Here is a 25473-nt window from a genome sequence, read left to right as displayed (position 1 = left end):
GATCAGGGTTTTTTTCCTTCCCTCTTTTAGTTCTTCTATGTAATTCTTTTGGACAAGTCACAATATTTTGCCATGGCAATACTTTATCCAGGGTGTGGGTGTTGCCTTTTATGGATTCTTTTAAGTCTTAACAAAAGGCTAGTGAGAAATGTGAATTTCTGTGCTAAGGATAATTTGCCCTTTGCTTATTTGGATTTACTTAGATTTTTGCATTTAATTTCAGATCAAAGTCTTGGGTAACCCATCGGGTGTCTTTCATTTCATGCAATCTCTTGCCTTGCTTATGTCTCCTGTCAAGTAAGTATGAACATGATTTTATAAATATGTTCTTATTATTTAAGAGTAGAAAACACAACACACAATCTACTTGTAGAACTCTGAAAGTTCATTGCAGGCAAAGTCATAAAAGCGAGCACAAAAAAATTCACAGTTTAATTCAAACACTTTTTACTTACTCATCTTAAAATTCAGCCTTGGCAGTGCCTCCTTGTGCTGTACACAGTATGATGCATCTTTCTTTCAGCTGTGAAATAGCTTGTGAACACTGGCAGACCTACAGGTTTTGTTCTGAAATATCTCTTGCTTTGCACTATGGCCTGTTTTTTATACTGTCTCTGCAATAGAATCCCCTGAGTAAAGATACCAAGCTGGTGTGCACACTGATTAGACTTCTTGATATATTTTTCTTGATATAAAATTTGTTTTCAAATCTGGTGGGAGTGTGGTGCTTGGAGAGGCTGGTTAATGAAATCAGTCACAAGTGAAAGGGTTATGTTCTCCAGATAAAATACATAACTTGCCTCTCCCTCTGCCCAAATTTTGAGGTCAAAGAATCAAACTGCTGGTATTTAGGGTTGTCACTGTGATCTTGATAGTTTGGGTCTGAGTTAAGTGGGAGTCTTGTTTATTAAAAGCTGTTATTTTAAAGGGTTTTATTTTTACATTTCATTTCTAAAACTGCCTGGGGAAACCAGTATATCCTGAGGGAATGTGTGTTGCCACTGTCTTTTGATACTTGTGTTTGGAACAAGGGCCAGCTTAATGTGTCTGGGGTGCTGCTCTAAATGTTGATACCAGAACTCAGAGCCTCCACAGGGTCTGCTCTTACTGGTGAAAAAGCTGAGGCTTGTCTGTTACAGCTCCTGCATGTCAGGAACCAGGTTATCCTAGAGTCATTGGCAATCACAGGATTTTATAGGTTGGGAAACAGCCTTAAGATTGTTGAGTCCAACCCTTAACCCTGACCCACTGTGTCCACTGCTGAGCCATGTCCTCTGTTGCCACATCCACAAGCCTTCTGAACACTTCCAGAGATGTTGACTTCACCACTGCCCTAAACAATCTGTTGCAGTGCCTGACCAAGTTTCCATTAAAAAAAATTTCCTAATATCTAATCCAAACCTCCTCTAGCACAACTTGAGGCTGTTTTCAGTCCTATCACTTTTAACTTGGGAGCAGAGACCCCTCCTGTCAGGGAGCTGTGCAGAGCCACAAGGTCCCCCCTGAGCCTCCTTTTCTCCAGGCTCAGCCCCTTTCCAGCTCCCTCAGCCTCTCCTGGGGCTCCAGCCCCTTCCCCAGCTCCGTCCCTGCCCTGGACACGCTCCAGCCCCTCGGTGTCTCTCTTGTCCTGAGGGTTCCAGAGCTGTCCCCAGCACTGGAGGTGTCCCAGCAGTGCCAGCACAGGGGACAGGCACTGCCCTGGGCTGTGTCACACCCTGGCTGGGGCAGCCCAGGGGCCACTGGCCTCTTGTCCCCCTGGGCTCCTGTCCAGCTGTTGGCGCCAGCACCCCCAGGGCATTTCCTGCCAGGCATCTTTCTGCTTTACTTGCTAAGTTTTTCCTCTTGCATCTAGGTTTTTTAGTATCTTCTCTTAACTGAAAGATTACTGAATTCAAAATTTTTAATTTTCTAATTTTTTACTCTTGATTTTTCACTTTAAACCAGAAACCGTGTAGACTTCATGTGCCATATGAAACCAAGTGAAAGGAAAAGTTCCTCTTCATCTGGGATGGAATCTGGGAACTGGACTCTGGTAGATGAAGGAGGAGAAGAGGTGCGGCAGATGACTTCTTTTGTTTCTCTTTGTTTTGTTCTTTATGCTTTTGTTCAAGCTCATTGATCTTTGTGAAATGGATGCAGAAAATCTGACTTGTTAAGTTAAAAAGCATGGTTTGAATTTACTTCTATTTTAGTCTCTTTTTATCTCTGCGGTATAACTGTAGTGAGTGGAGCTTCCAGTAGTGAGTTATTAGCAGAGAGAATTCAACTATTTCATTTCTTCCTAACAAAACTGTGATTAGTACAATAGTGAAGCCGTTTACTATTGGTTTTACTGTAAAGCTGTTGACAGCACCTGTGTTTGTCTATAGGATGAGGATCCTGAAACAAGCTGGATTCTACTCTTGGAAGATGACTTGATTGCTCTGTTGTCACAGTTCCCATTTCATGAGCTCTTTCAGCAGTTCCTCGGGTTTACACCTGAAGGTAAATCAGTTGCTAGAGAGTTACTCTTCATTTTGCTTATGCTAATTAAATTGATGACTGCCACTGCCAGGAGTGCTACTGTATTATGAAACTCTCTGAAAAAAATAATAATGAACCTGTGCAACTGCTCGCAGGCTAAAGAGATGAGATGGAAGTATATGCCATGTGCTTGGGATAAATAAAAACCTCATAGCAATATGCATACAAAACATTAGAGTCTTTTTCCTTAGTTTGGATTTGGTTGTCAGTTAACTTCCAGAAGTGCTTTCAGAACTGTTTTTCCCCCTTGCCTCTTAGTTGTAATGTTACTGTGATTTTTCTCTGATTATTTTTTCAAAGTTTATGGACATGAAGGTAGTTGCTTACCAGAGATCTTACTGCCTGCATAGTTTATTTGTACTTCCATACTTAGCAGGTAGTTATTGCTCATTTCATAAACAAGGCACACATTTCAGTTCACAATATGGTGAATGTTGCTTTGAGCGCTTGTTAAGTTATTAAAAATCCAGAAATCACGCTTTTTTTTTGACTCTTATTTTTGTGTCTCCATCTTAGGTGCTTATTTTCCTGAAAAAACATCTCCCCAGAAGATGATGAAGATTTTTGCCTTTGCAAACTCCTTAGTGGAACTTCTGTCTGTGGGGTTAGAAACATTTAATAGAGCACGGTACCGACAGTTTGTGAAGAGAATTGGTCAGCTCATCAAGTAAGAGAATTTTTTCTCTGTGGTGTTACTGAATATGTTTTATACATATATTTGATATTCAGAGCTGCTAAAAAATTCCCAGAACCAGCCATCAAATAATTGAAAAAACCCAAACAGTTCTCAGGTAGGGTTTGCTCTGACATTTGGTCACTTTAGGGCTATCTGGTCTGGGAATCTGAAACGTGGAATTGCAAAATATAAGTGCTGTGGGTACAAAGGGTCTGGGTGAGCTGTGGAATACCAGGCTGACTTCCATTAGTGATGTTGTTAGGCTTATATTGGGTGGCCACTGAAACGCAACAAACAGAAATCCCTTGAATTTCCCTTATTTATAACTGATGTTAACTGTTTTATTTCTTTTGTTACCCAGAATGGTTTTGGGGTTTTTAATTTCCCTGAAAATTGTTCTATTGTTGCAGTGAGTAAATGTAACTGGAGCGTAAAAGCTGCTCTTTATTTTTAAATCTCTAGCATTGGCTTCTATGTGTGCATTCTCAAGGGGGAATACAGTCAAATCAGAAACAAAATCCATCTTTTTCTTTGTGTTATGGAGGCAGTAACTTTCTCAGTGTAATTATTTCTTTATGAGCTTTCTGTATGTACTGCCCTTTCATCGTATACAGTTACTTAAGGCTCCAAAGATCACACACAAACTAATTTGGTGTAACTGAATATTATGCCTTGTTTGCTTGCAAAACCAAGGAAGGAGAACCTAGAAATTTGACTGATGCAATTTATATAGAAACCTCTGGAACCCAGAGGGCAAAATGTTAGGCATGTCTCTTGTGGCTGGACTCTGATCTGGTTGCCCTTGTCTGTGTTTTCCTGTGATGGTGACATACTTATTCTTCTTTGGCTTGTTTTTTCTGCTGTGTAGGATGACACTGTGTCATGTGAGTGACCACTGGGCCCAGTATGTTAGTGGCAATAAACAATATGGATCAGTAGAACAGCCCTACTCTGTGGAAAAATTGCAACTGGAGTTTGATGAGCTGTTTTTTAGAGCTGTTCTACATGTTCTGAAGGCAAAAAGGTGGGTAATGCCTTCACTGGCTTAGTTTTGGAGGAGTTGAAACTGGGATTTGGAGTGGCTTTAAATACTTAAGGGTATAAACAAGACTGAAATAAGTAGGATTTTTCAGTGCATTGGTACCATCAAGGTGGTGAGGAATTAGGACATGAATTGTAGCAACTGACAGAAACTCTGAAATCTTGCTCAGTTCAGAATGAGGTTGGCTCAGAATCTGAGGTGCCAATACACATCCTCACATTGCTAATTCTGTTATGGAGTAGAGGTGTGGGCCAGAGATGTCTCCTTTCCAAATGTTGGGGTTTATCAGGGTGGGGCTGTTCCTTACTGCCTCTCCAAATCCAGGTTGGGAGTCTGGCTGTTCATGTCTGAGATGCCTTATGGGACCTTGTCCAGCAACATGCTTTGGAGGCTCTTCTTTGTCATGCACTGTGCTGAGAACGAGCACCTGGAGCAGCTCTGCTCTACTCTTCAGCCTGCTGACTACAAGCAAAGACTCAAAGGTAAAATTCCCCCCCCACAGAACCAATTCTAATCCATTCAGCTGCTGCTGCATCAGCTGTGGGTTTAACTCTTTGCTGGTTGAGTTCTTAAATGCACACTTGAGAGCGTGACTGGTCCAGTGGCTGCAGAAATGTCTTGGGCAGTTCATGGTTTTCCAGTACTTGTTTGCCCAAATTGTCATTTTAGCATCAGTTTACAGATTTACTGCCCTAGTTTTCTCTGTGGCTGCCTCAGAGCAAGTGCATGGAGGACATGCAGGAGGTACCTCTTGTCTACTCTCATATGACTTCCCACCTTGGCCTTCAACAGTATGTGTAGAGTGAGATTTAAATCCTAAAGTACAGACTTCTCTGTCACTTAGGGTTGGTGTGGCAATTTTTTGGTTGGGTTTGTTTGTTGATTTTTTGTGTTTGTTTTTTTTTTTTTTTTTGTGACTGGTTGACTGTTGAGCTGCTGATGGTTATGCAAATAATGTATTTTTAGTGTCCTCCTTTTTTTCCCCCACTAAACTTGCTAATTTTGTCTTTAGTAGCTCACATTGTGGGAGACTGCTTATCATCTCCAGCTAAGTTTCCTTTATCTCAGGCCTTCTTTTCATGCATTTCTTGTCACAAGTAGCACATTTTATTTTTATGTCCTCTTGACTTTTGTCCCATGTTGATCTCCACAGTGAACGTGGTGTCTTCAGCTATAGCAGAGCTATTTAGAGGTCAGCTGGAATGCTAGTTTCCTTCTGCTGTTGAATTCATGGATAATATTTCAGGAGTTGATTGACAGGGAGACAGGTAAACAAACAGTTTACTGCTCCCTACTTTACAGCTTCTTTGCTGTCTTCAGGGAGAGCAAATCTCATTTTTGTGTGTTCTGCTTCACACCTGGCTGGTGTTCCAGGTAGCTGTTACCTCATCTACCAAGTTTTGATGGAGAAGCAGGAGAAAATGGTGATTCTGAGATGTTACTGAGTATCTTGGCTCTGTGCAAGCCCAGCTGACATTTAAGGTGATTTACACAGAAAGGGAGAGAGATACCAAGATTGTTGTTGTGTGCACATGCTGAAGTGCTGATCTGATAAGCACTTGCCAGCCAAAACAATAAATGTTACACTGTTTCAGTATATTGCCTTTATCTGTGGTTTTGCTAGAAAATTTTTACTGCATCTATTATGGGTTGCAGTAACAAACACAGATTTCTTTTTTAATATATAATTATCATTTTCAGGCATTGTTTTGCTTCTAGCTAACTTTTGTTTCAAAGTCCCTGGTATGCTGATGTAGGATTTCTTTATCCTCTTCGTTCTCCTCAGTGAGTTCTGTCAGCATAATACTGTTTTTCACCAGTGTCTAGACAGGGAGTATCAACAGTTCTTTCAGCGAAACCCATTTAATCTTCCTAAAGATTTTCTTTTAACCAACACTTAAAAAATTAATTGTTAATTTCCTGTAGTTCCTACCCTGTAAGACCATGACATTAACATTCTCTTGGGAGAGAGCCTTTTTTAGTGATTTCCTCTCCCAAATTACACATGAAAAAAAGTTGCTGAATCTACAGGTGGAAGCAAGCCTTGGTGATTGGTGGAAGCTTTAAGCATCAAATCCATAGGGGTGGGAGTAATGCCTTTTTGAGACTAACCTAAAAAGAGAGGCCAGACAAAATTAAGGGAATAAAAAGTGATTATATTTATTGAAGGGTTTTCAGGTACCTATGGGGCAGACAAAGCCCCCCAGGGGCTACCCCCAGATAATGGCTGACAGGTCACAGGTATTCGTATTTTTGTAAGTTTGGTCCATTTGTGTGTTTGGGTTAATCTTCCAGTTACAGTTTGCTTTCCCCCAACTCACTTTTGTTTACATTTCTCAGAGCCTGAGATAGTGAGGTTGATTCCCATATTCCCTTGATTCCCAGCCCTGGAGGAATTGTTTTGTCTGACCAAAACGGGAAAGAGCTAACACTCTATATGGAGTTTAGAGTTGTACACTGAAGAATTGCAGGATTACAAATATATGAAAAATATAAAAGCTAAAATCCTAAGACATCAGGAGCATAGTTGCTGTTCTAGTGAGTGGCATCCCTATCCATGGCAGGGATGGGAATGCTGATGTTTCAAATCAAGATAATATTTAATATCCCTTTAATCCAAGGATACTATGATTTTATTGGTGAACACACTTTCCTTGCTACCAGTATCAGGATTTGAGAAGTCAGTGATTTTTAGGGTGCCCTGAACTTGAATTGTAGTGTGATTAGAGTAAAGGAATAGGATCAAGTAGCAAGTGGATGGTGAAGATGCTGTTTCTCCTCTATGATATGACAGGATTTAGATGGAGTCTCTGCTTCCCTTATTCCTTATCCCCATCTTCAGTCCCAGGCTATGCCTTGGTGTGGGTTTGAGGTCAGTGTGGAGCCCACAGCTGACCCCTTTTCCCCAGTGTGAGTCACTCTGCTGTGCCTCTAGATACAATAATGATGTGGTTATTTTTAATGTCCTTCTGCATCATATTAAAAAAAACCCTAAATTACAAGGGGAATCACACTTGTCTGTAACTTCTGCCATAAGGATAAGAAATACCATTTGGAAATGGAGGTGAATGAATGAGGCACCCCTGTTTGCCTGCTGTATCTATCAGCAGTGTAGTGTCTCTTACTGTTGGATGTGTTTCTTAAATTGCACAATCCTCTAGCTGTTCCATGAGCTGTTTTGCTTGTACAAGCCTGACCTTCTCAGGTTGGAGTAGAGTTGCAAAATTCTTGAAAGCCCTTAAAATAGAATGTAACCTAAGTGCAAGTGTTTGATCACAAGCATGCTGAGGCACACGTGTGTCCAGGTTAGCTGAGTGCACAATGGGTGCTTTTTCTGTATATTCAGCTGCTATGATAAAATCACTGTAATCACTGTTTGCTGGCATGTTGTGGTTCAGAGAAGGCAAATCACTCTCCAAAACTTTTACAGCTCAAATGCTGCTTTCAGTGGTTGTTTTGACTCTATTAAAGTTATGTGGAAGAAATTAAAAATACATTTTAAAACCCTGTACAGGTTCCGTTGTATCGTTACCTTCCTGTTGTCCCACACCCTGAGGAATGGAATATTTATTTGCTTTAGGCAATATCTCTTTTGAATTTAAAAGGAAACCTCCCTTGAATTTGAGTGGAAGGATCTCTTAGCCTTCCTGCTTGTGCAGGTTCAGTTCTCTGTTTTCAGAGGTAGATTCCAAGCAAGTGCATCCAGTATTTTTTCTTGTATTGTATTTGGGAAACTAAAACTGGCCTTTCTTCATAGCTCTTGGGCATAATCAAGACCTGAGGGTAGTTACTTGCAGGATTTTTATTTGTAATTGGCATGGAATGATCTCCACAGATCAATTCTTTGGGATTTGAATGAATAACTAAAACTGTATATATTAATATATATAAATATATATATTTATATATTTATATACATAAATACATGCATATATATACATATATTATGCATACATATATATATATATAATTCTTTATTTATTTATAACTGTATAAATGCTGCTGATGTGTGTCCTGTTGCACTTTTGTAATGTTTCTTTCACTTGACTTTTTTTCTAGATCCAGAGCACCTTGCACAGTTTGAAAAGTATCTCCAATCAATGAACTGCTCAGAAGAAATCTGTCTGCTCACCACATTTGCTCAGATGGCACAAACCAAACGGGCTGATGTTGATGAGGATTTTATCAAAATTGTTGTTCTGGAGATATATGAAGTGAGTAATATTACTGGTTCATTCAGGAAAAGAATGAAAATGCTCATTTTGTTTGTAACAGTGGAAGGTGTGAAACTTTGATGGCTTCTGTAGTTTGTTCTACCACGGAATTAAAAATGTGCTGCTTTTTAAAAAAAAGTACTGAATTAAGATTGACTGAATTACTTGTTATTTTCTGGGAAAAAAGAGCAACTTTTCTGTAAGCAAAGCCAGAATGAAACAAATAAACAAAAATACCTTTATTTTGTTTTATTTTTCTCATGCAGGCCTGACTTTGGAGTTCCTTATGTAGTGTTTTATCTGTTGTTTTGGTGAGATCATTTTTAGTGTCTGTTGCTGTGTTGTTCCTGTGTTTAGTTTTGGACTTTTTTTCTTTTTTTTTTGTTTGGCACTGTGACACAGAACTTTCCTGGTCTTTTAGGGCAGTCAGTTTTATTTTTCATGTGGGCATTTATCAACTTTGTCTATGATGACCAAGAGCAATTTAGTCCTGTATTTTTATTTCCATGTTAGAGGAGGTCAGCCAGAAGCAGTAACTTCTCCCTGCTCTTCTTCCCAGGTGTCCTATGTGAGTCTTTCCACAAGGGAAGCATTCTCCAAGGTTGGTCGAGAACTCCTGGGAGCCATTGCCAGCATCCACACACAGATTATTTCTGTGCTGCTGGATAGGATTAGAGAGACCATTGATAAAGTGGGGATGGTAAGTGCTGATATCTATAATTTAAATAATTTAAATCAGACACTCAATTTAAACCCAGGGCCCGTACTAGGTTGTGTGATAAGACATGGCTTGGTATGAATGGATGTGTTGAATACCTGTCTGTGGGGGGTTTTTTGCCATACCTACCTTTCAAATAGCAGTGCACAGTGCTGATTATTGTTGTGTGCTAAGTACTGATTTGCACTTTTTGCTCTCTCTCTTCAAAGGTTTCTTTATATCTGTTTAAAGAACTGCCCCTGTACCTGTGGAAGCCTTCTTCATCTGAGATAGCCCTGATCCGTGACTGGCTGTTAAATTACAGCCTGACAGCAGTGGAGAATAAACTGGCTTGCATTATCTTGGAAGGGCTGAACTGGGGATTTGGTGAGCATGTAGGTATTGAAAACAGGAGCTTTGAACCTCCTTGGTTTTTCTGAGCAAAAGTTTAAGTCAATCTGGGAGTAGAACAAAATTTCAAAACAGTTAATTGCATGCTTTTATATTATGGCTGTACACCTCACGGCACAAAATGGGAATTTCATAATAATTTTACAGCACTCTGCCTGAGGATTTGCTTGTGCTGCTTTCTTGTAGTGCTGCAGCTGAGTTTAAAAGAGATATTTAAGCAGGGATTTTTTCCTCTCTAAATGAGGCAAGAGCTGTCAGGACAATTTTTTATGAGTCACATGATTAAAATGCTTTTAACTGCTGAAATAGAGGAATCTTCTGAAAAATGTATAGGAGACTGGTGTGACTGTAGTTTGCATGCTGTTATCTAGGAATGTTTTTCACAGTGCAAGAAAAGTAATGATTGAAATGCAACATTTCAAAACCCTGAGCATCATTTAAATTATGGTGAATTATTCCATAATATTGGGTTACTCTAGGAGCTCCATGACTTCAGGATATAATTGAGGGTGAATGCTGTTTCAGAGAAAAGCAGAAATAGTTTGGGAGAATAATGTTGCCTGTGTTCAGTGATTTAGTTTGGGATTGCATTCTGTGCATTTGGTCATCCTGAGCTCTTCTCTTTGCCATGCTGATGGTTGTACATGAATATTGACTTACTTTTTCTCTCTGTTTCTTGTGGACATGTATAGAAAGGTTAATGTTAGGGAAAACTAACAATTCTTTGCTGTGCAATAGCAATGCCATGTCTGTACCCTTTGACAGGGGGGAAAATGGCTCTTTAATGTGGCAATTGATGGAGGAATTGCTGTGTTTTCATACAAAAACCATGGTGATGGGATTTGGTTTTGCTTTTAAAGGCAGGAGTTCAAGTGTCTATGTTATGTAATTTAAAAAGACATCTGGATTTTTGGATTAATTATAATATATTCATAAAATGCAAGTGGAAAGTGAATATTATGATGCCTTTCAAAAAAATAATCTAGTTGTTGGGCTTTGTATTTCCCAGTATGAGCCTGGTACTCTTTAACATTGAGCTGAATTTTTTTCACTGAGAAAGATTTTTGTCTAGATATTGCAATAATTAATTTGAGCAGCCAGAAAAATATTAGGATTTATTTCTATGTGGTGCAGCTGAATGTACAGTTGTAGAGACCTCTTAAATGACTCAAGGTTTTGTGTTCTGACTGTTTTTAGCAAAATACTCTTCACCTGGATCCAGCTGTCCATTCTGAAGTTGCATTGATGGTCCTGGAAGCGTATCAGAAATATCTTTCCCAAAAACCGTATGCTGGACTGCTTTCTGAAAGCATAAAACAGGTATCCTTTCTCCTTACTTGCAAGGAATAACTTATGGATGGCTTTAAATGAGAAAATCTCCAGGGAAAGACCTTGTTTTCTCTTTTTTTTTTCATTCTTCTTTTTGAAACTGTTCTTTGGCCAACAACAATTTCATAACATACCAACACTCAGTGTTGCCTGGTCCCACAGAGCTATTTGAAAATACTGTTAGGCTTCTGTTGAACATCTATGGAGAATCACAGAATCATAGAATGGTTTTGATAGAAGGAACCTTAAAGCTCATCTTACTTCACTCCCTGCCACGGGCAGGGACACCTTCCACTATCCCAAGTTGCTCCAATTCCCATCCAGCCTGGCCTTGGACACTGCCAGGGATACAGGGGTAGCCACAGCTGCTCTAGGAAACCTGTGCCAGGGCCTCACCACCCTCACAGGGAACAATTTCTTCCTAATAACTGATCTAAATCTTCTCTATCTCATTCCCTGTGTCCTGTCACTCCATGCTCTTAGAAACAGTCTCTCTCCATCTTTCTTGAAATAGACATTTAATTTTAACATTTAATTTTGATGTCTGTAAAATAGGCATTTTATTTTTTGAGTAGTCACAAACTGCTCTTCCTTTTCTCATGCAGAGGTAGACAGTACTTGCTAATGCAAGGCTATTTCTCATTACTGGTGATCATAAGAGAGTTCACTTCAGCTCTTATCCTACTTGAAGACTCAAGTGTTAATCCCTTTTGGAACACACCACAGACATTTATTAAGTTGATTTTACAGCACACTGGGCTCAGGAAGGGCTAGCTCCAAGTTATAGAATGCAACTGGAAGGATAAAAAGATCAAGGTTAAAAAATCCCTGTTTTGGGTATTTGTCACCGTTGGGTTGGACGTGACATCCACACATACACTTGAACAGAATAACAACTTTGGCAAAAGTTTTGCAAAAATTTGATAAGGCATGTGCACACATTTACTTAGTCTAACTCCAGAAATCCTTCATGTATCTTTTTAATCAGTTTCTGTGCTAATGGCCTTGTCTTCTTCCTTGCTATGAGTACACTCAGAATTCATCAAGTGCTGTTTCTCCTACTAACTCAGTTTGGCTTACAGGCCAGCTGTCAAGTCCTTCCATACTTCCCCCTTTTTGTATTTGAGCTACAAACACAGCTGCCAAGGATTTTTGCAGGGCCAAAATCCCCAGTCTTCACAAAGCTTTAAGCCACCCAGTGATGCCCCAACTCTTGAAAAACTATTCAGCCATCCCTATCCTTCATCCAGTAATTCATCCAGTAATTGATTGACTCTCTATTTCAAGTTTGCAATGCTTTTATAGATTGATTCACTGTGATCTGATAAATTCATGCAACACATGCCTTCAAAATCCTGGCATCCATGACTGTGTGCTAACAACAGAAAATCAATAGCTGCTCTATTTTGCAAAGTGGCATGTGTAATGCTATCTACATCTAGTAGCAACCCACTTAAAGCCACAGATGTGTCTTTGCCTTGTTTAGCTGACTGACAACCAAGTTTATTCAATTTAGACATGAGCTACATTTAAAATGAATGCAGAAGCAGTAGAAGCAGGTCCCCAAAAAGCCACGTTATCCTGACATTGAGAAGTAAATTTATGTCTGTGATTGTTTACTTCTTATTTTTTGATGCATCATTGTGATATTGGGCATCAGTAGAGTCAATCACCCAAACTGTAGGGATCTCCTGTTATCCTGCTTGGCATACCAACCCAAGCACCATCACCACAGATTAAAAACACATCTTTTGGCATCTGCAAGGACACACTCGAGGCATGTGATATATGACTGAGGTGTAGTTATGCCACAAGCTTGCATTTCTGTATACATCTAATGTTACATTTACATTCTGAAGCAGCCCCCTTGTGATCTTTTCTTTCCTCTTGTAACTAAACATTACAGAAACATCCATTTGCAGTGATCCCAGCAGTTCTAGTTCTTGTGGCTCAATTGTAACCTGAGGCAAGTGTGCATAGATACTGTCCTAAAAATCTACGTTGTGTACAGCATTTACAATTAAAAGCTTGTGAGAGACAAGACCAGTTGTCAAGAGGGACACCAACAAGACAGATTGAGAGTGGATTTTCAGGACTGGAGATTGATAAACACGATGTGTCCTGACATGTAGCCTCAGCAGTGTCATCCACACGTTCTGCTTTGGTTGTGGTGGAATCTTCCATCCTGTTCCTTCCTGTGTGCTCTAGGTAAGGCTTAGACAGTGAGCAGGAATCCAGTGTGGTCCATTTTCTGCAGAGACACAAGCATACCTCTTTCCCCAGGTTATTAAATCTGCAGGACCACTCCTTTGGCCACTAACCAAATCTCTCACTTGCACCCGAGCAGGCTTGTGTAGCTTCCAATTTCAAAATTAAAGAGAAAAGATGGGGAAAACAAAGGAGGTAAAGAAGTTGCTTCACTATAGGATAAAAAATTCAACACACAAACTGCTTTGTCCAGTCATACCTGGGGGGTTTCTCCTTGCATTCCCCCTTTTGTTTTTGAAGCTGGTGCTTCAGTGTGCCATGAGCACCTTCGACAGCTTGTCCAGTGGAAGAGTGTATTGTACTATGTACAATACCCCAAACAGCTAAAAAATGCTGTTTTCTGAGATATATAAATAACTAGATCCATTATCAGTCTTAATTTGCTGAGGAAGTCCTGTAAAAACAGCAAAAGCTCTTTGAAAGTGACAAATAACATCTACAGCTTTTTCACCTGCTTGTGCAGTTGCTCCAATAGCTTGAGAGAAAGTATCAATTGATACATGTAAATGTCTTCCAAAATCAGCAATCTGAGTGATGTCTTTGCCAGAGTTGCAATGCTTGCAGCCCTCTAGGGTTGGTCCCATAATGTACAGGAACATTGGAACCTTGACAGTCAGGGCATGCAGCAACAATTGAATGAGCATCATTGTTACTGAGGCCAAATTGCAGTTATAATGCTTGAGATCCCTCATGGTAAAATTGATGAGAAGATTGCTTGTTACCTTACATCAGGGACTGTTATGGCAGCCTTGGCAAGGAGAGCATCAGCTACAGTATTTCCTTTTGTGAAAAATCCTGGCAAAGAAGTGTGGCTGCAACTGTGCAGTACAAAATATAGTTCAGTGTGTTGCTGAATTGTATTCCACAATTCCAGCAACACAACAAATAAAGGTCAGTGATCAATTTCAAGTAATACAACTGTGTCCAATTTTTGGGTCAAATTTGCTACATAAGGAGAATCTGTCACAATGTTTACAGCTTGAGGGAACAACTGAAATGCAGTAGCTGAGGCTTGCAGTTGAACAATTTGAGGTGAACCTGTTTGACATTTTAGCACGTTGCCGCTTGCCATTGATTTTCCAAGTAACTGCAGCTTTCCCTGTTTTGTCAGAACCATCTGTAAAAACAGTGGGTTCAACAATAGAACTTTTTATACTTAACTGTTTTTGACCAACTGGTACGTCCTGAAAAAATTTTAACAAAGGGTGGCTTGGTAAATTATAAGACACCTGCCCTTTAAAAGCAGCTGTAGCTGCAGAATTGTTGGCAAGGCACCACTCAAAGTACTAATTCTGAACAGGCAAAACAATTCTTTCAGGATCTCGACCTGTTAATTCAACACATAGTTTATGAGCCGTAATAGTAATTTCAGTAATTAATTCAAAAAGACCAGGTGCAGTTTTTATAGGTCTGAAAGGTAAAAACAGCCATTCTAAAATATGTAAAGGATCCTCCCACTGATCACTGCATTGCACAAGGATTCGAAAAGGAGTTACCTTGTTAATCAGAATAAATAGTTGTACTACTTGTGCCAGATCAATGTGAGCAACAGATTTCTCACACAAAGCTTTCTCAGCCATCTCAAGAACAGAAAGGGCTTCTGGGGTCAACTTACAGACATCAGTAGGACCCCTTCAATATTTCTAAAAGTAATTGCAAATTAGTTAGTCCCAAATAAGGTCTTATCCAGTTAATTGTTACCATTAATTTCTGCACATCAGTCAAGTTTTCAGCCTTGTTTTGTAATTGCATTTTTTGAGGTCTCACTTTTTTTTTTGAGGTACAATGAGACCTAAATATTCCCAAGGTTCAACAGTTTGATTTTTTTCCTGGGACTAAACTCAGGCCATAATTTTGTAAAGAAGTTATTGCAGAAGATTGCAAATCAGTCAGTTACTCCTGTTCTTTAGCTGCTAACAAAATATCATCCATGTAATGAAAACAATAACAATCAGGATATTTTTCTCTCACCAGAGTTAAGGCTTGTGCTACAAATCACTGACAAATGCTAGGTGAGTTTTTCATGCCTTGGGGAAGAAATTTCCACTGATACCTCTGTGTTGGCTCAGAATGGTTAATTGTTGGCACCGTGAATGCAAATTTCTCCTTGTCTTGTTCTGTTAAAGGAATTGTAAAAACCCCCAATATTTTAAGTCCATCACAACAGTATTCCATTCCATAGGAGTCGTGGTAGGGGATGGTAAACCAGGCTGTAAAGCTCCCCTTGTAGCCATTACAGCATTAATTTGTCTCAGGTCATGTAAAAGTCACCACTTGCCAGATTTCTTTTTTATAACAAATATAGGAGTGTTCCATGGACTGTGTGAGGGTTCAATATGTCCTGCAGCTAATTGTTCCTGAATCAATGTTTGCAGGGCAATTAATTTTTCACTGAGAAGAAGCCACACAGGTTTGGTGGCTAACCAGGTCAATGCAAGAGTGGGTTGCTTAATGCCCTGCAACACAGTTAAAATTTTGTAGTAATTTTCACTTCCTATTGACTGAGGCAATCCTGATTCCACAGATTAAAAGAAGCAGAGGTAAGATATGGCTTTACAGCTTTTTGCCCTTCAGGGTTTGTGACTAAAATAGTGTTAACTGAAATTCCATCCATTTTGGTGCCCCCCAGCCCAGTGTCCCTTGCTTGCACAGGCCATTGTGAGGATCATGAGTGTGAAGACTCACTTGTCACACCAGCCCCAGTGTCCATCAAACCCTTCAGTTGTGTCTGTCGAGGTCTTGCATTCTCAGAAGTCAAGTGTAAGTCAGTTTAGGTCAGTGGGTGGTCATTGTGCCCAAAAAAACTTGAAGCACCCCAGTATGTCCAAAGCCTCCAGTGGAATGTGGTCGATTCTCTGTTTAGGGAACACAGCTCAAAAAAGGAACAATTTGAGGAGGGCGAATTCCTTTAGGTATAGTAACTGGTGGATAATTAGTTGAAATCATAGCACAGATTTGTCCTGTACAGTCAGCATCAATTACCCCAATATGTACATTTAGTCCCAATAAGGTGGCTCTAGGTCTTCCAGTCAAAAGAGCACTGAGACCTTTGCCAGTCGGTCCCCATTCTTCCAATGGTACTTCAACAACACCATGACTATTAATATTTACTCTGTCTGCTGTGGGTATATCAATTCCTGCTGAACCAGTTGTTGCCCCTGAGTAGTGTTCACAAATGGGTAACTTTGCAGTGCTGGGAGAGTTTGTGGTTGCTAAGGTATTTGTGTCCACACGTACCCCCTTCCCTGCAATAATTGTCCATTTGCATGGTATTTTGATTTTCACCATTTTGCAAAGTGTCCAGTTTTACCACAATGATTACAAGTAATTTTATTACCTGGATTCATTTTAGATTTCATTTTTTGTTCAACATTTTTAGGGCACTGTGCTTTTAAATGTCCTTGTTCTCCTCAAGAGGAACATTTTTGTGAAGGCCTCAGGACTGATGCCAATGCAGTCATTTTATGTTGAACTGTGCCAACTTTTGAACAAGCTGTTACCATCTCTGGAACAGAGAGATATCCTGGTAGAGCTTCAATAATTTTTTGGCAATCCTCATTTGCATTGTTTCTTGCCAACTTTATATAGAATTTGTCTTAAATTTTCATCATCTACCTGTTTTTCCATTGATGCAGCAATTTTTTCTACAAATTGCAGAAAAGGCTCTTTAATACCTTTCCTTGTAGGGACATATCTCAGTTCTGGACCTGCCATTTCCACTGTTTCAATTATAGCACTCATAGCTATTTATTGAGCCAGTGTTAAAACCAGAAGATCCCACTGTGCCTGTGAGTCTGGATTAGCAAAAGGCCCATGGTTGAGCAAAGCATCACCTCTTTCAGCATGACAAGGGTTGCATATTATTTAAAGCTGTTCTCTCAGCTAGTTGTCTCCAGGTGTTTTGAAATACTCTGTACTGTACTGGTTGAAACAGAATTATAACCAAGTGCATAATATCATAAGGAGCAAGCAGATCTGCATTAATAACATGAATTAATTGCATTACTTCAGGAGAATTAATACCCAGCTTAGCCACTTTCACTTGGAGGTCCTGCACAAACTTCCATGCAAAAACCTGATGACTCTTATTCTGTTTTGAGTTAGGAACTGCTTTACAGGAAAAGCCATTTTATCACCAGCAACATTCATATCAACACTCTGCATATCCAATGTCTTTGGTGGACCTATTTTTTCCAATAAATCCCACTCTCCTGCTTCAGTTGCTTTCATTTTAACACGTTCACAGAATTGTAAAGGCTGTCAAGAATTTCCAGTAACTTGACAAGAAGGCAGAGTTCTTGAAACAGCAAGCTTATCTTTGTTACCAGTTTCAGAGCAAACAGATTTATTCATTAATTCAGATATTTTAATCTCGTAATTTCCTCAGTATTATCAGTATCAGAAGGCAGTGGAGGATGAAGAGTTAATGCTTTCATTTGTTTGTGCAGTTCAGGAGGAGTAGTAAGCAGAGGAGTGGATGGCTCAATTTGGTTTTTTTTTCCTAAGGTCATCTTAGCCAGCTACTGTGTTGGATACTCATAATTAGGTGTAACACTGAGTTCAGTGAGTTGCTCTGCAAGGGAGGGGTACACGGAGCCTTTTGGAGACAGATATGGAGAGACATTATCAACTTGTTGCTTGTTTCTGGTAGCAGCAGACCCAGCAACAACTTCAGCAAGATCTGCTTCAGGGAAGGATATATTTTCAGGCTGAGCTTCTCCCCTCTGCTGCTCCCCAGCAACTTTGAGTTTCTGCTCCAATTCCCCTTCTGCCACCTACTCCGAGTCTCTCTCATCCTGCTCCACTTTCCATTCCTTTAGGGAGTCATGAAGCAATCTTCAAGAAGGAGATAGATCTGCAGCTGCTTTATCCCCTTTTGCAATTACATCCCAGAGTCTTTCTCCAGCTTCTTTCCAAGCTCTGACACTAAAAGCAGTAATTGCATCAGTCTTAAAGTTTTGTGACTTTGCCCAGATTAAAACACTACAGAGAACATAGTCCGTAGTTTTAACCCCTTATTTTTTTAACAAAGATTTCCATGTAGATAAAGCAGTCTGTTCTTTGTTGTTAAATTATTTCCCATTGTCCCCAGTGGCTCACCTTTTCTCCAGGTGTCAGAATCAGGTCCAGATTGGCACCTGCACCTGGCTACTCTTTAGCTTTGCTGGCTCTGACCCCACTGCCCCCAGCCCAACAGTTCATCATGTTAATATATTTTGTATATATTTTTTATATTTGCATATTTTACCAGTATATTTAGCAAAAGTTTTGCAAAAATTTAGTAAGGCGTGTATACGTTTACTTATGCATGTAGTCTAACTACAAAAATCCTTCATGTCTCTTTTTCAATCAGTTTCCATGCTAACAGCCTTGTCTTCTTTCTTGCTATGGATACGCTTAGAATTCATCAATTGCTGTTTCTTCTACTAACTCAGTTTGACTTACAGGCCAGCTGTCAAGTCCCTCCTTAGATATTCAGTCAAAGATGCTTATATTTATTTATTCAGAGGTTTTAGCATTGTGCTGGGCTTTGTCTTCACAGTATTTTTTTGGACAGTGTTTTTTCTTCCTCTGTTCTCTTTTCCTCCAGCTTTTTCTTCCCACACTCTGAATGTTCCTTGTTGTCTCTGCTCTGTTCTGACTTGCTCCTCTGCACTACTTAACCATGGTTTGTTACTTTGTGCCGGCCAGATGAGCTCTCTTTTTTAAGCCAGTGTCAGCCCTAGTTGCCACTTCAGCTGTTGAATCTGTCCTGAACTTGCATGAGCTTATAACTAGAATCTGAGAGAAGATAGTGCTTAGGGTCTTGTACCCCTATTCAGAGAGGATGAAATACCTACAGTGCCCTCCAGCTCTGCAATTTACACTGCTCTGTGAGAACGTGTACATTTTTTTTTTCTCCAGAGATTTTCAATTCCCTGTGATCTAGACATGGTCTTTGTGACAGTAGACACATACATTTGTGACCCTGCCTTTCCACATGCAGGCTTTTTTCTAAGAGGAGGCTGCCAGGTTTTAGGCTTTTTGTTGACAGATAATATTTTTGCATAGATTTTTCTGTTTCCTTTCACTAGCAGTCTTAAATGTTTGAAACATTATTGAAGGTTGTGTCTGGCTTTTTTTTTGGAGGGTATTAAAATTTAATTCAAGGTCAGCATCTAGCTTGGAAAAATTTAAGCAGACAGTGTAAGTTGATAGCCTTTACCTAAAGGGGTGGGGATAGGAGAGGGAGGCAGAAATTGAGGCCACAGGAAGAGAGTGTTAGGATAAACTACATGGTGTGTCTAAAAAGTAATTGCTGTTGGTCTAATCCCAGAAGGTTTGGGTTGGAAAGGAACCCAAATATCATCCAGTTCCCCTTCTATGGACCAAGTGCCGCGTGTGCTTTGTTGTGTCTGTGCTTCCTCTCATTCCTGCTCCTGCTGCTCTGTTCCAGGTCTCCTACCTGGCCAGCATCGTTCGCTACGGGGAAACACCAGAGACTTCCTTCAACCAGTGGGCGTGGGGTTTGGTTTTGAGGCTGAAGCTGCACAGGAACGACCGTGGGGTGCAGCAGGGCGGGCTGGCCGTGCCCGCGTGCGACGGCGCGCTGGACGCGGCCGAGTCAGTGGCGCTGCACCCGCTGCTCAAGGCTGTGAAGGCAAACATCCCCATCGGCTGCTACCTGGCGCTGGCAATGACCACCCTGGGCCACAGGTGAGGCCTTTCTTGGGGGTTTGACTTGGGTGGATGGCCCCCAGGGGCTGAGCAGCCTCCTTGATGCTGAGCTGGGGGTTGTAAACAGCTTTGTGCCTTTTTAAAGAGTGAAGGGTTTGTGATGGGAGGGATCGAGCAGCTTGTTGTCTCTCTTAGGAGGAGAAGCTGGGCCTGCTTAGTCTGGAGAAGACTGAGAGGGGATCTCATTAATGCAGGCAAACAACTCAGAGGGGTGTCCAGAGGATGGTACTGGACCCTTCAGTGGTGTGCAGTGAGCAGATGAGGAGCAATGGCCACAACTAAAACATGAGAAGTTTCACCTTAACATGGGGAAGAGCTTCATTACACTCAGGGTAGCAGAGCTCTGGAACAGCTCCCAGGGAGGTCATGGATTCTTCCTCTCTGGAGGCATTCCAAACCCACCTGGACTTGTTCCTTTGTCTCCTGCTCTGGGTGAACCTGCCTTGGAGGAGTTTGGACTGGATAATCTCAAGGTCTTTTCCAATCCAGCTTTCCATGATTCTGTTACTATAGTTTCACAGAATCACTTAGATTGGAAAAGACCTCCAAGATCATCAAGTCCAATCTGTGACCCACCTTGTCACCCAACCCACAGCACTGAGTGCCATGTCATTCCTTGGAGACTTCCAGGAATGGGGACTTCACTGCCTCCCTGGACAGCCTGTTCCAGTGCTTAATAATCGTTTTTGTGAAGAAATTATTCCTTAATTCTTTCAAGCAACGTGCTATTTCCTTAATTTTGCTGGTAGTGGTTTTTTTGCCTTTTTTGCCTGCACTTTAGGGTCTAGTCATAAGAAATAGTACTGGAAGTGTAGGTTAACAGTGATTTCTCTAGACAGGAGTAACTTTGAACCACATTTACTGAAAAGGTTGTTCTAGAGGTGATTTCTTTTATCAGGGCAGCACTGCATTCAGAAAATAGTGAGGTTTTAAAAGAACCCCACTCACTCTGGGAATGATAAATAAAGAGCATTGTCAGAGCAGTGAACCTCTTAGCCATGATTGTGTTCCAACACAGTCTTTTCCAGTGCTCTTAGCTGGTTTGTAGGTAAGGCTTTTGGATGTCATCAAATGTTTTTGTTTGAGGTACAGAGCCACACAAAATTTGATCAGTTCTCACCACAACTGTTTTCCCTGAGCTTGTGATCCCTTTGGTTATGTGCTATGCTGTTCAAAATGTTCACTAACTTGTTTTCTATGACAGTGATATGTCACTCTTTTAAGGAAAAATAATCTGGGCTTTCATCTCCTTCCCCAAGGAAGCAATTGCTTCATGATAAGATTCTGCCATAGATACTTTGAAGCACTGGAATAGTTTGAGACTAATATTAAGATATTTTGGGTTGAGAGTGGAAATTTTTCCATAACTTTAAGCATGAAAGAAAAAAACCAAAAGAATCTCTTCAGCCTGTTCCCCTGCACCTCCTCTGTTTGGCATTTGGCTTTTCTTTTTCCTGGAGGAGGAGGCAGTTGTCCAAGTTGGGCAAGAATAGTGATCTTTAAAGTGATAGAAACTTGATGAAGACTTGCATCTCCAGTGATTTTTGGATTTTGGATTTTTGGGGACACAGATCCCCAGAAAGGAGTTTGTGAAGGAAGGAGATACTTAGTAAAAATTTGAGAAGAAAATACTTAGCAAATCTGTCAGCAATTGAATGACTTCTACAGCTTAAGAAAAAAATTCTGTATTTAGCTATTTAGATTTCCAAAGATAAAGTATAAAGTTATTAATGTATTTACATCACAGTTAATAAGAATTAAATCAACACCTCATCTGGCTTTCTGCTGATAGTGAATGTTTTTCTTAATGTTTTGTTTTGTTTTGTTTTCTGACAGCATTGAGAAATTCTGTGCTGAAGGGATCCCTCTTTTGGGTGTACTAGTCCAGTCTAGACATCTGAGAACAGTAGTCCATGTGCTGGATAAAATTTTACCCTTGTTTTACTCTTGCCAGTATTACCTCCTGAAGAATGAACAGTAAGCATTATGTGTTCATAATATATTCATTATTTAATTTTATAAATTTGTTTTTTTAATTTATTCATAGTTGCAGTGAAAGTTAATAATAAATTTTTGGTTTAGACACCTGAGAGTCTCCCAGAAAAATCCTGAGTAAGATTTGGGTCCTGATGTAGATCAAGAACTGTATTTAGTCCTAATGAGCTGCCATGAATTACAGACTGGTGTGAAATGTTCATACTGTGCCCAGTGTATGGCTGAACTGGAGCAATTAAATCTGTGTTGTGGTTGTGAATCAAAGCCTTTCTGTGTGGGTCTCACTGGTGCTGCTGAGCTGGTTTTAAATTCTCTAGAAGCAGGCTTTCTATTTAACATGCAGTAAGAGATATTTTAATTTAATTTGTTGGCATCCCTAGGTTTTTATCTTATGTGGAACTGTTCCTTCACCTGGATAGTGGAGTCCCTCAAGGAGTGACCCAGCAGGTTACCCATAAAATGACACAGCACTTGACAGGAGTGAACTATGGAGAAAATGTTAAGCTGCTCAGTAGTATGATACAGGTAAGAAGATTATTTTAAAAAGAAAAGGAGGAGAGAGTGTATAAAGCTAAGCCTATTTGACTGAGTTAGTGTTAAAGGTTAGAAAGGATACTGAACCTGGCAGTTCACTCACACAGTACCCTGAATCAAGCATTAGTAGTTGGATTTAGTTTCCTGAAATGCTCCTGCTTAAACTTGCCTAAATCTTGCAATACATGTGACACTAACAACAATATTTGCCTTTCGGACTTCTTGGAAAATTCATTTTCCCATACGAGGTCAAAACTGATTAAAAAAGGAAATGTAATATGCAGCACTGCTTTCTTATTTGTGTTATTTGAGGAGTGCAGCAGAGATATTAATGTTTGCAAGCTCTGCTTTTTACCATTAATTTAGGGCTCTGGAATGGAAAAATGTTCTTGAGTTAAGGAGCAGTAATGTTTTTTTTAAGTGCTGAGAGGTCAAAACCCAAGACCCTCCAACATTAGAGAGGGATAATGGAAGCAGATTTAATCTGGGAAAGCCTGTTGCAGTATCAGCAGCCTGGACTTTGGAAACAGGTGTTGTTTATGCCTGCAGGGGTCCTGTTTAAAGCTTCTGTGTCTGCTTTTACTGATTGCACAAGGTGCTCTGCTCTCTAGGCTTCAGAATCTGCAAAAATTTGGAGGCTGAAGATTACAAAGCTGTCCTTACTTGGGTATAGAGAGTGTTGCTGTAAATTATTTAATTTAAAGATAGCCCCACAGCCTCAAGCAAGTCAAACAGTTCTCCGATAAATTCTCAAGCTTTACTCAAAGCTGCAAGCTGTTGACCAGTTTTCCTCTTTAATTTATCAGACTCACATTTTTCTGAGTGACCATCCAAATGGAGTGGGGCCAGCTGCAGTCCTGGAGTTCTGGGTGCAGGTGCTCACCAGCCAGCAGCTGTGGCACAGGGACCGGGCCACGCTCTGCCTGCTGGATGACTTGTGCAAAGCTGCTTTTCAGTACAGCCAAGAGGACTGTGTGCAGAAGCTGCTTTACCAGCAGCACAAGGTAAATAGCTGTGGTGTTTCAGGGTGTAAAGTAAATGTTGAGTAGATGGTCAGCTCACGTGTTGCTTAGTTGGATTTTGACATGAATGTATCTTCCTGAAAGCGCAACAAGAACGACTGTGAAATCCTGAGATAGTTTGGGTTGGCAGGGACCTTTCCAGCCCATCCAGTTCCACTCTTGCCATGGTCACGGACTCCTTCCACTATCCCAGGTTGCTCCAAGCCCTGTCCAAACTGTTCTTCAGCACTTCCAGGGATGATGCAGCCACAGCTTCTCTGGACAGCCAGTTAGGATGATGAGCATTGATAGGGTTATCTGATTTTTTTCTGAGTTGATCAAGAAAATTTTTTTTTGAGTGGGTCAAGACTAATGAAATGTCTGATATTTTAATAATAATGATAATAATTACTGCTAAAAACAGTTTGGAACACAATTTTCATTCATGTGAGTTCTACTGTGGTTTGTCTTCTTTGCATTTCAAATATCTGATGGAATGTTTAGGTCAGAAGTGGAGCTCCCTCTCCTAAAAAAAACAGTCACTGCAACAGGATGTTTGCACTGAAATAGAAAGTCCAAGCAGGCATTTTAGTGGTGCCTGGCTTAGTTGAGGTTGGAAAGTAGCAACAGGGCGTGGAAAGGAACCTGGATAAAGATTGAGGGACGCACCTGTAGCTTCTAAATCACCTGGTCACAAAAAATCCCCAAATATGTTTTGTTTCTATGCAGAATGCTTTGGGCTATCACTGTGACAAGGGTATGCTGTCTTCACTGGTCAGCTGGATTGTGGCAGGGAATGTCACACCATCCTTTGTGGAGGGCAGTGCCAACTCCTCTCAGGTGAGTGCCATGATGGTTTTTTGTGGTGGGAAAAGCAGCATATTTGTCTAGGGTCTGGGTTTTTTTTTTAGATTTCTCTAGTCACTTTTTCTTCCCGTCCCAGAGTTCTCTTGCAAAAAAGTCCCAGTTTAGCCTAAGAGAATGCTGTGGGTTCATTGCACTAAAAGGAGCATGGATATTTTGCACAGGGAGAGATTATGTAATCTGTCCAAGAATTCATATAATAGGATTTATTAGTTAAATTTCCTTCTAATCTACTATTGTTCTTGATCTGTTTAACAAGACAAAATCTACAAAGCCCGAACTTTTCTGTTAGATCAGTCTTCATATGATAAATCTTTTGAATTTGAGTTACTTTCTCTCTGGTTAAGTGAGCTTCTTATTCAAGCAGAAAGGAAAAAAAGCCTTGCAGTACCAGAGATAGATGTGTAGTGCAGGTAGAAGACAGGAAATCTTATTTTACTGAGTTTGAAAAGGTTTTTTCCTCTAGAGCTCTCTGGGTAATTCTCTCAGTTGTGTCTGCTTTTCCCCTTCTTTCCCAAGACTGTACAAAGGGGAAATTTGAATTTAAGAATAAAGAGGTTTTGTTTTTGAGATGAGATACTGCTTTTTGCAACTCTGCAATGAGAATCTGTCAAACACTTATTCCTCTTAAGAAATCATCAAGCTTCTTGATCCTGCTCCCTGCTGTTTTGTTATCAATATTTCTGTCATTTCTGTGTTATCCAGGTCTGGTTTGCATGGATGGTGTTAAATATGGAGTCAATATTTGAAGAAGATTCACAGCTTCGCAGAGTTGTGGAGGGGGAGCTGGTTATCAATGCTTTAACTCCTGATCAAGCTTTGAAGGTGAGAGAACTGCTCATCCCTTTTTATTAATTAGAGAGAGCTGCTGGAGAAGAGCATTCACCTGTATAATGTAGTTTTTCTCTTATGTACTACTTTCTTGCCAGGATAAATAATGCTTTACCTGGCTGTGCAGGAGAAAATATACTGTAGGGAGACTTCCTTATACATTTTGAGTGCATTTGAGTTCCTTTACATTAAAAAGCTGCCATGGAAATACCTGATTTTACTATATCAGTATTTACAGAAAACAAATTCATATTTTTGCACGATTTTCTGAGTAATCTGAGTGCCTCATACCTTGAGTGGATTTATTCTATACCTGTGGTTTGGGGAGTACTTATTTTTCAGGTGGGAAAATGTGTCTGTATTCCAAACAG

At 40.2% G+C, this 25473-nt stretch overlaps 1 protein-coding gene across 2 annotated transcripts in view; it reads left to right on the top strand.

The window, feature by feature from the left end:
• The window catches only part of EPG5 (ectopic P-granules 5 autophagy tethering factor), a 61657-nt gene that overhangs the window by 10067 nt on the left and 26117 nt on the right, over positions 1–25473 (top strand). For both annotated transcript variants that reach the window (XM_056514062.1, XM_056514061.1), the window contains exons 6-21: positions 224–297; positions 1945–2053; positions 2370–2484; positions 3040–3190; positions 4068–4223; positions 4566–4723; positions 8301–8455; positions 9015–9155; positions 9383–9547; positions 10761–10883; positions 19597–19856; positions 21714–21854; positions 22253–22397; positions 23213–23410; positions 24137–24247; positions 24977–25096. In XM_056514062.1, coding sequence (XP_056370037.1) covers positions 224–297; positions 1945–2053; positions 2370–2484; positions 3040–3190; positions 4068–4223; positions 4566–4723; positions 8301–8455; positions 9015–9155; positions 9383–9547; positions 10761–10883; positions 19597–19856; positions 21714–21854; positions 22253–22397; positions 23213–23410; positions 24137–24247; positions 24977–25096 — 2322 coding nt within the window. The remainder of the gene's footprint in view (positions 1–223; positions 298–1944; positions 2054–2369; positions 2485–3039; positions 3191–4067; positions 4224–4565; positions 4724–8300; positions 8456–9014; positions 9156–9382; positions 9548–10760; positions 10884–19596; positions 19857–21713; positions 21855–22252; positions 22398–23212; positions 23411–24136; positions 24248–24976; positions 25097–25473) is intronic.

Source organism: Oenanthe melanoleuca, chromosome Z (assembly GCF_029582105.1).
Source record: "Oenanthe melanoleuca isolate GR-GAL-2019-014 chromosome Z, OMel1.0, whole genome shotgun sequence".
Lineage (NCBI taxonomy): Eukaryota > Metazoa > Chordata > Aves > Passeriformes > Muscicapidae > Oenanthe > Oenanthe melanoleuca.
This window is presented reverse-complemented; position numbering and strand designations above follow the sequence as displayed.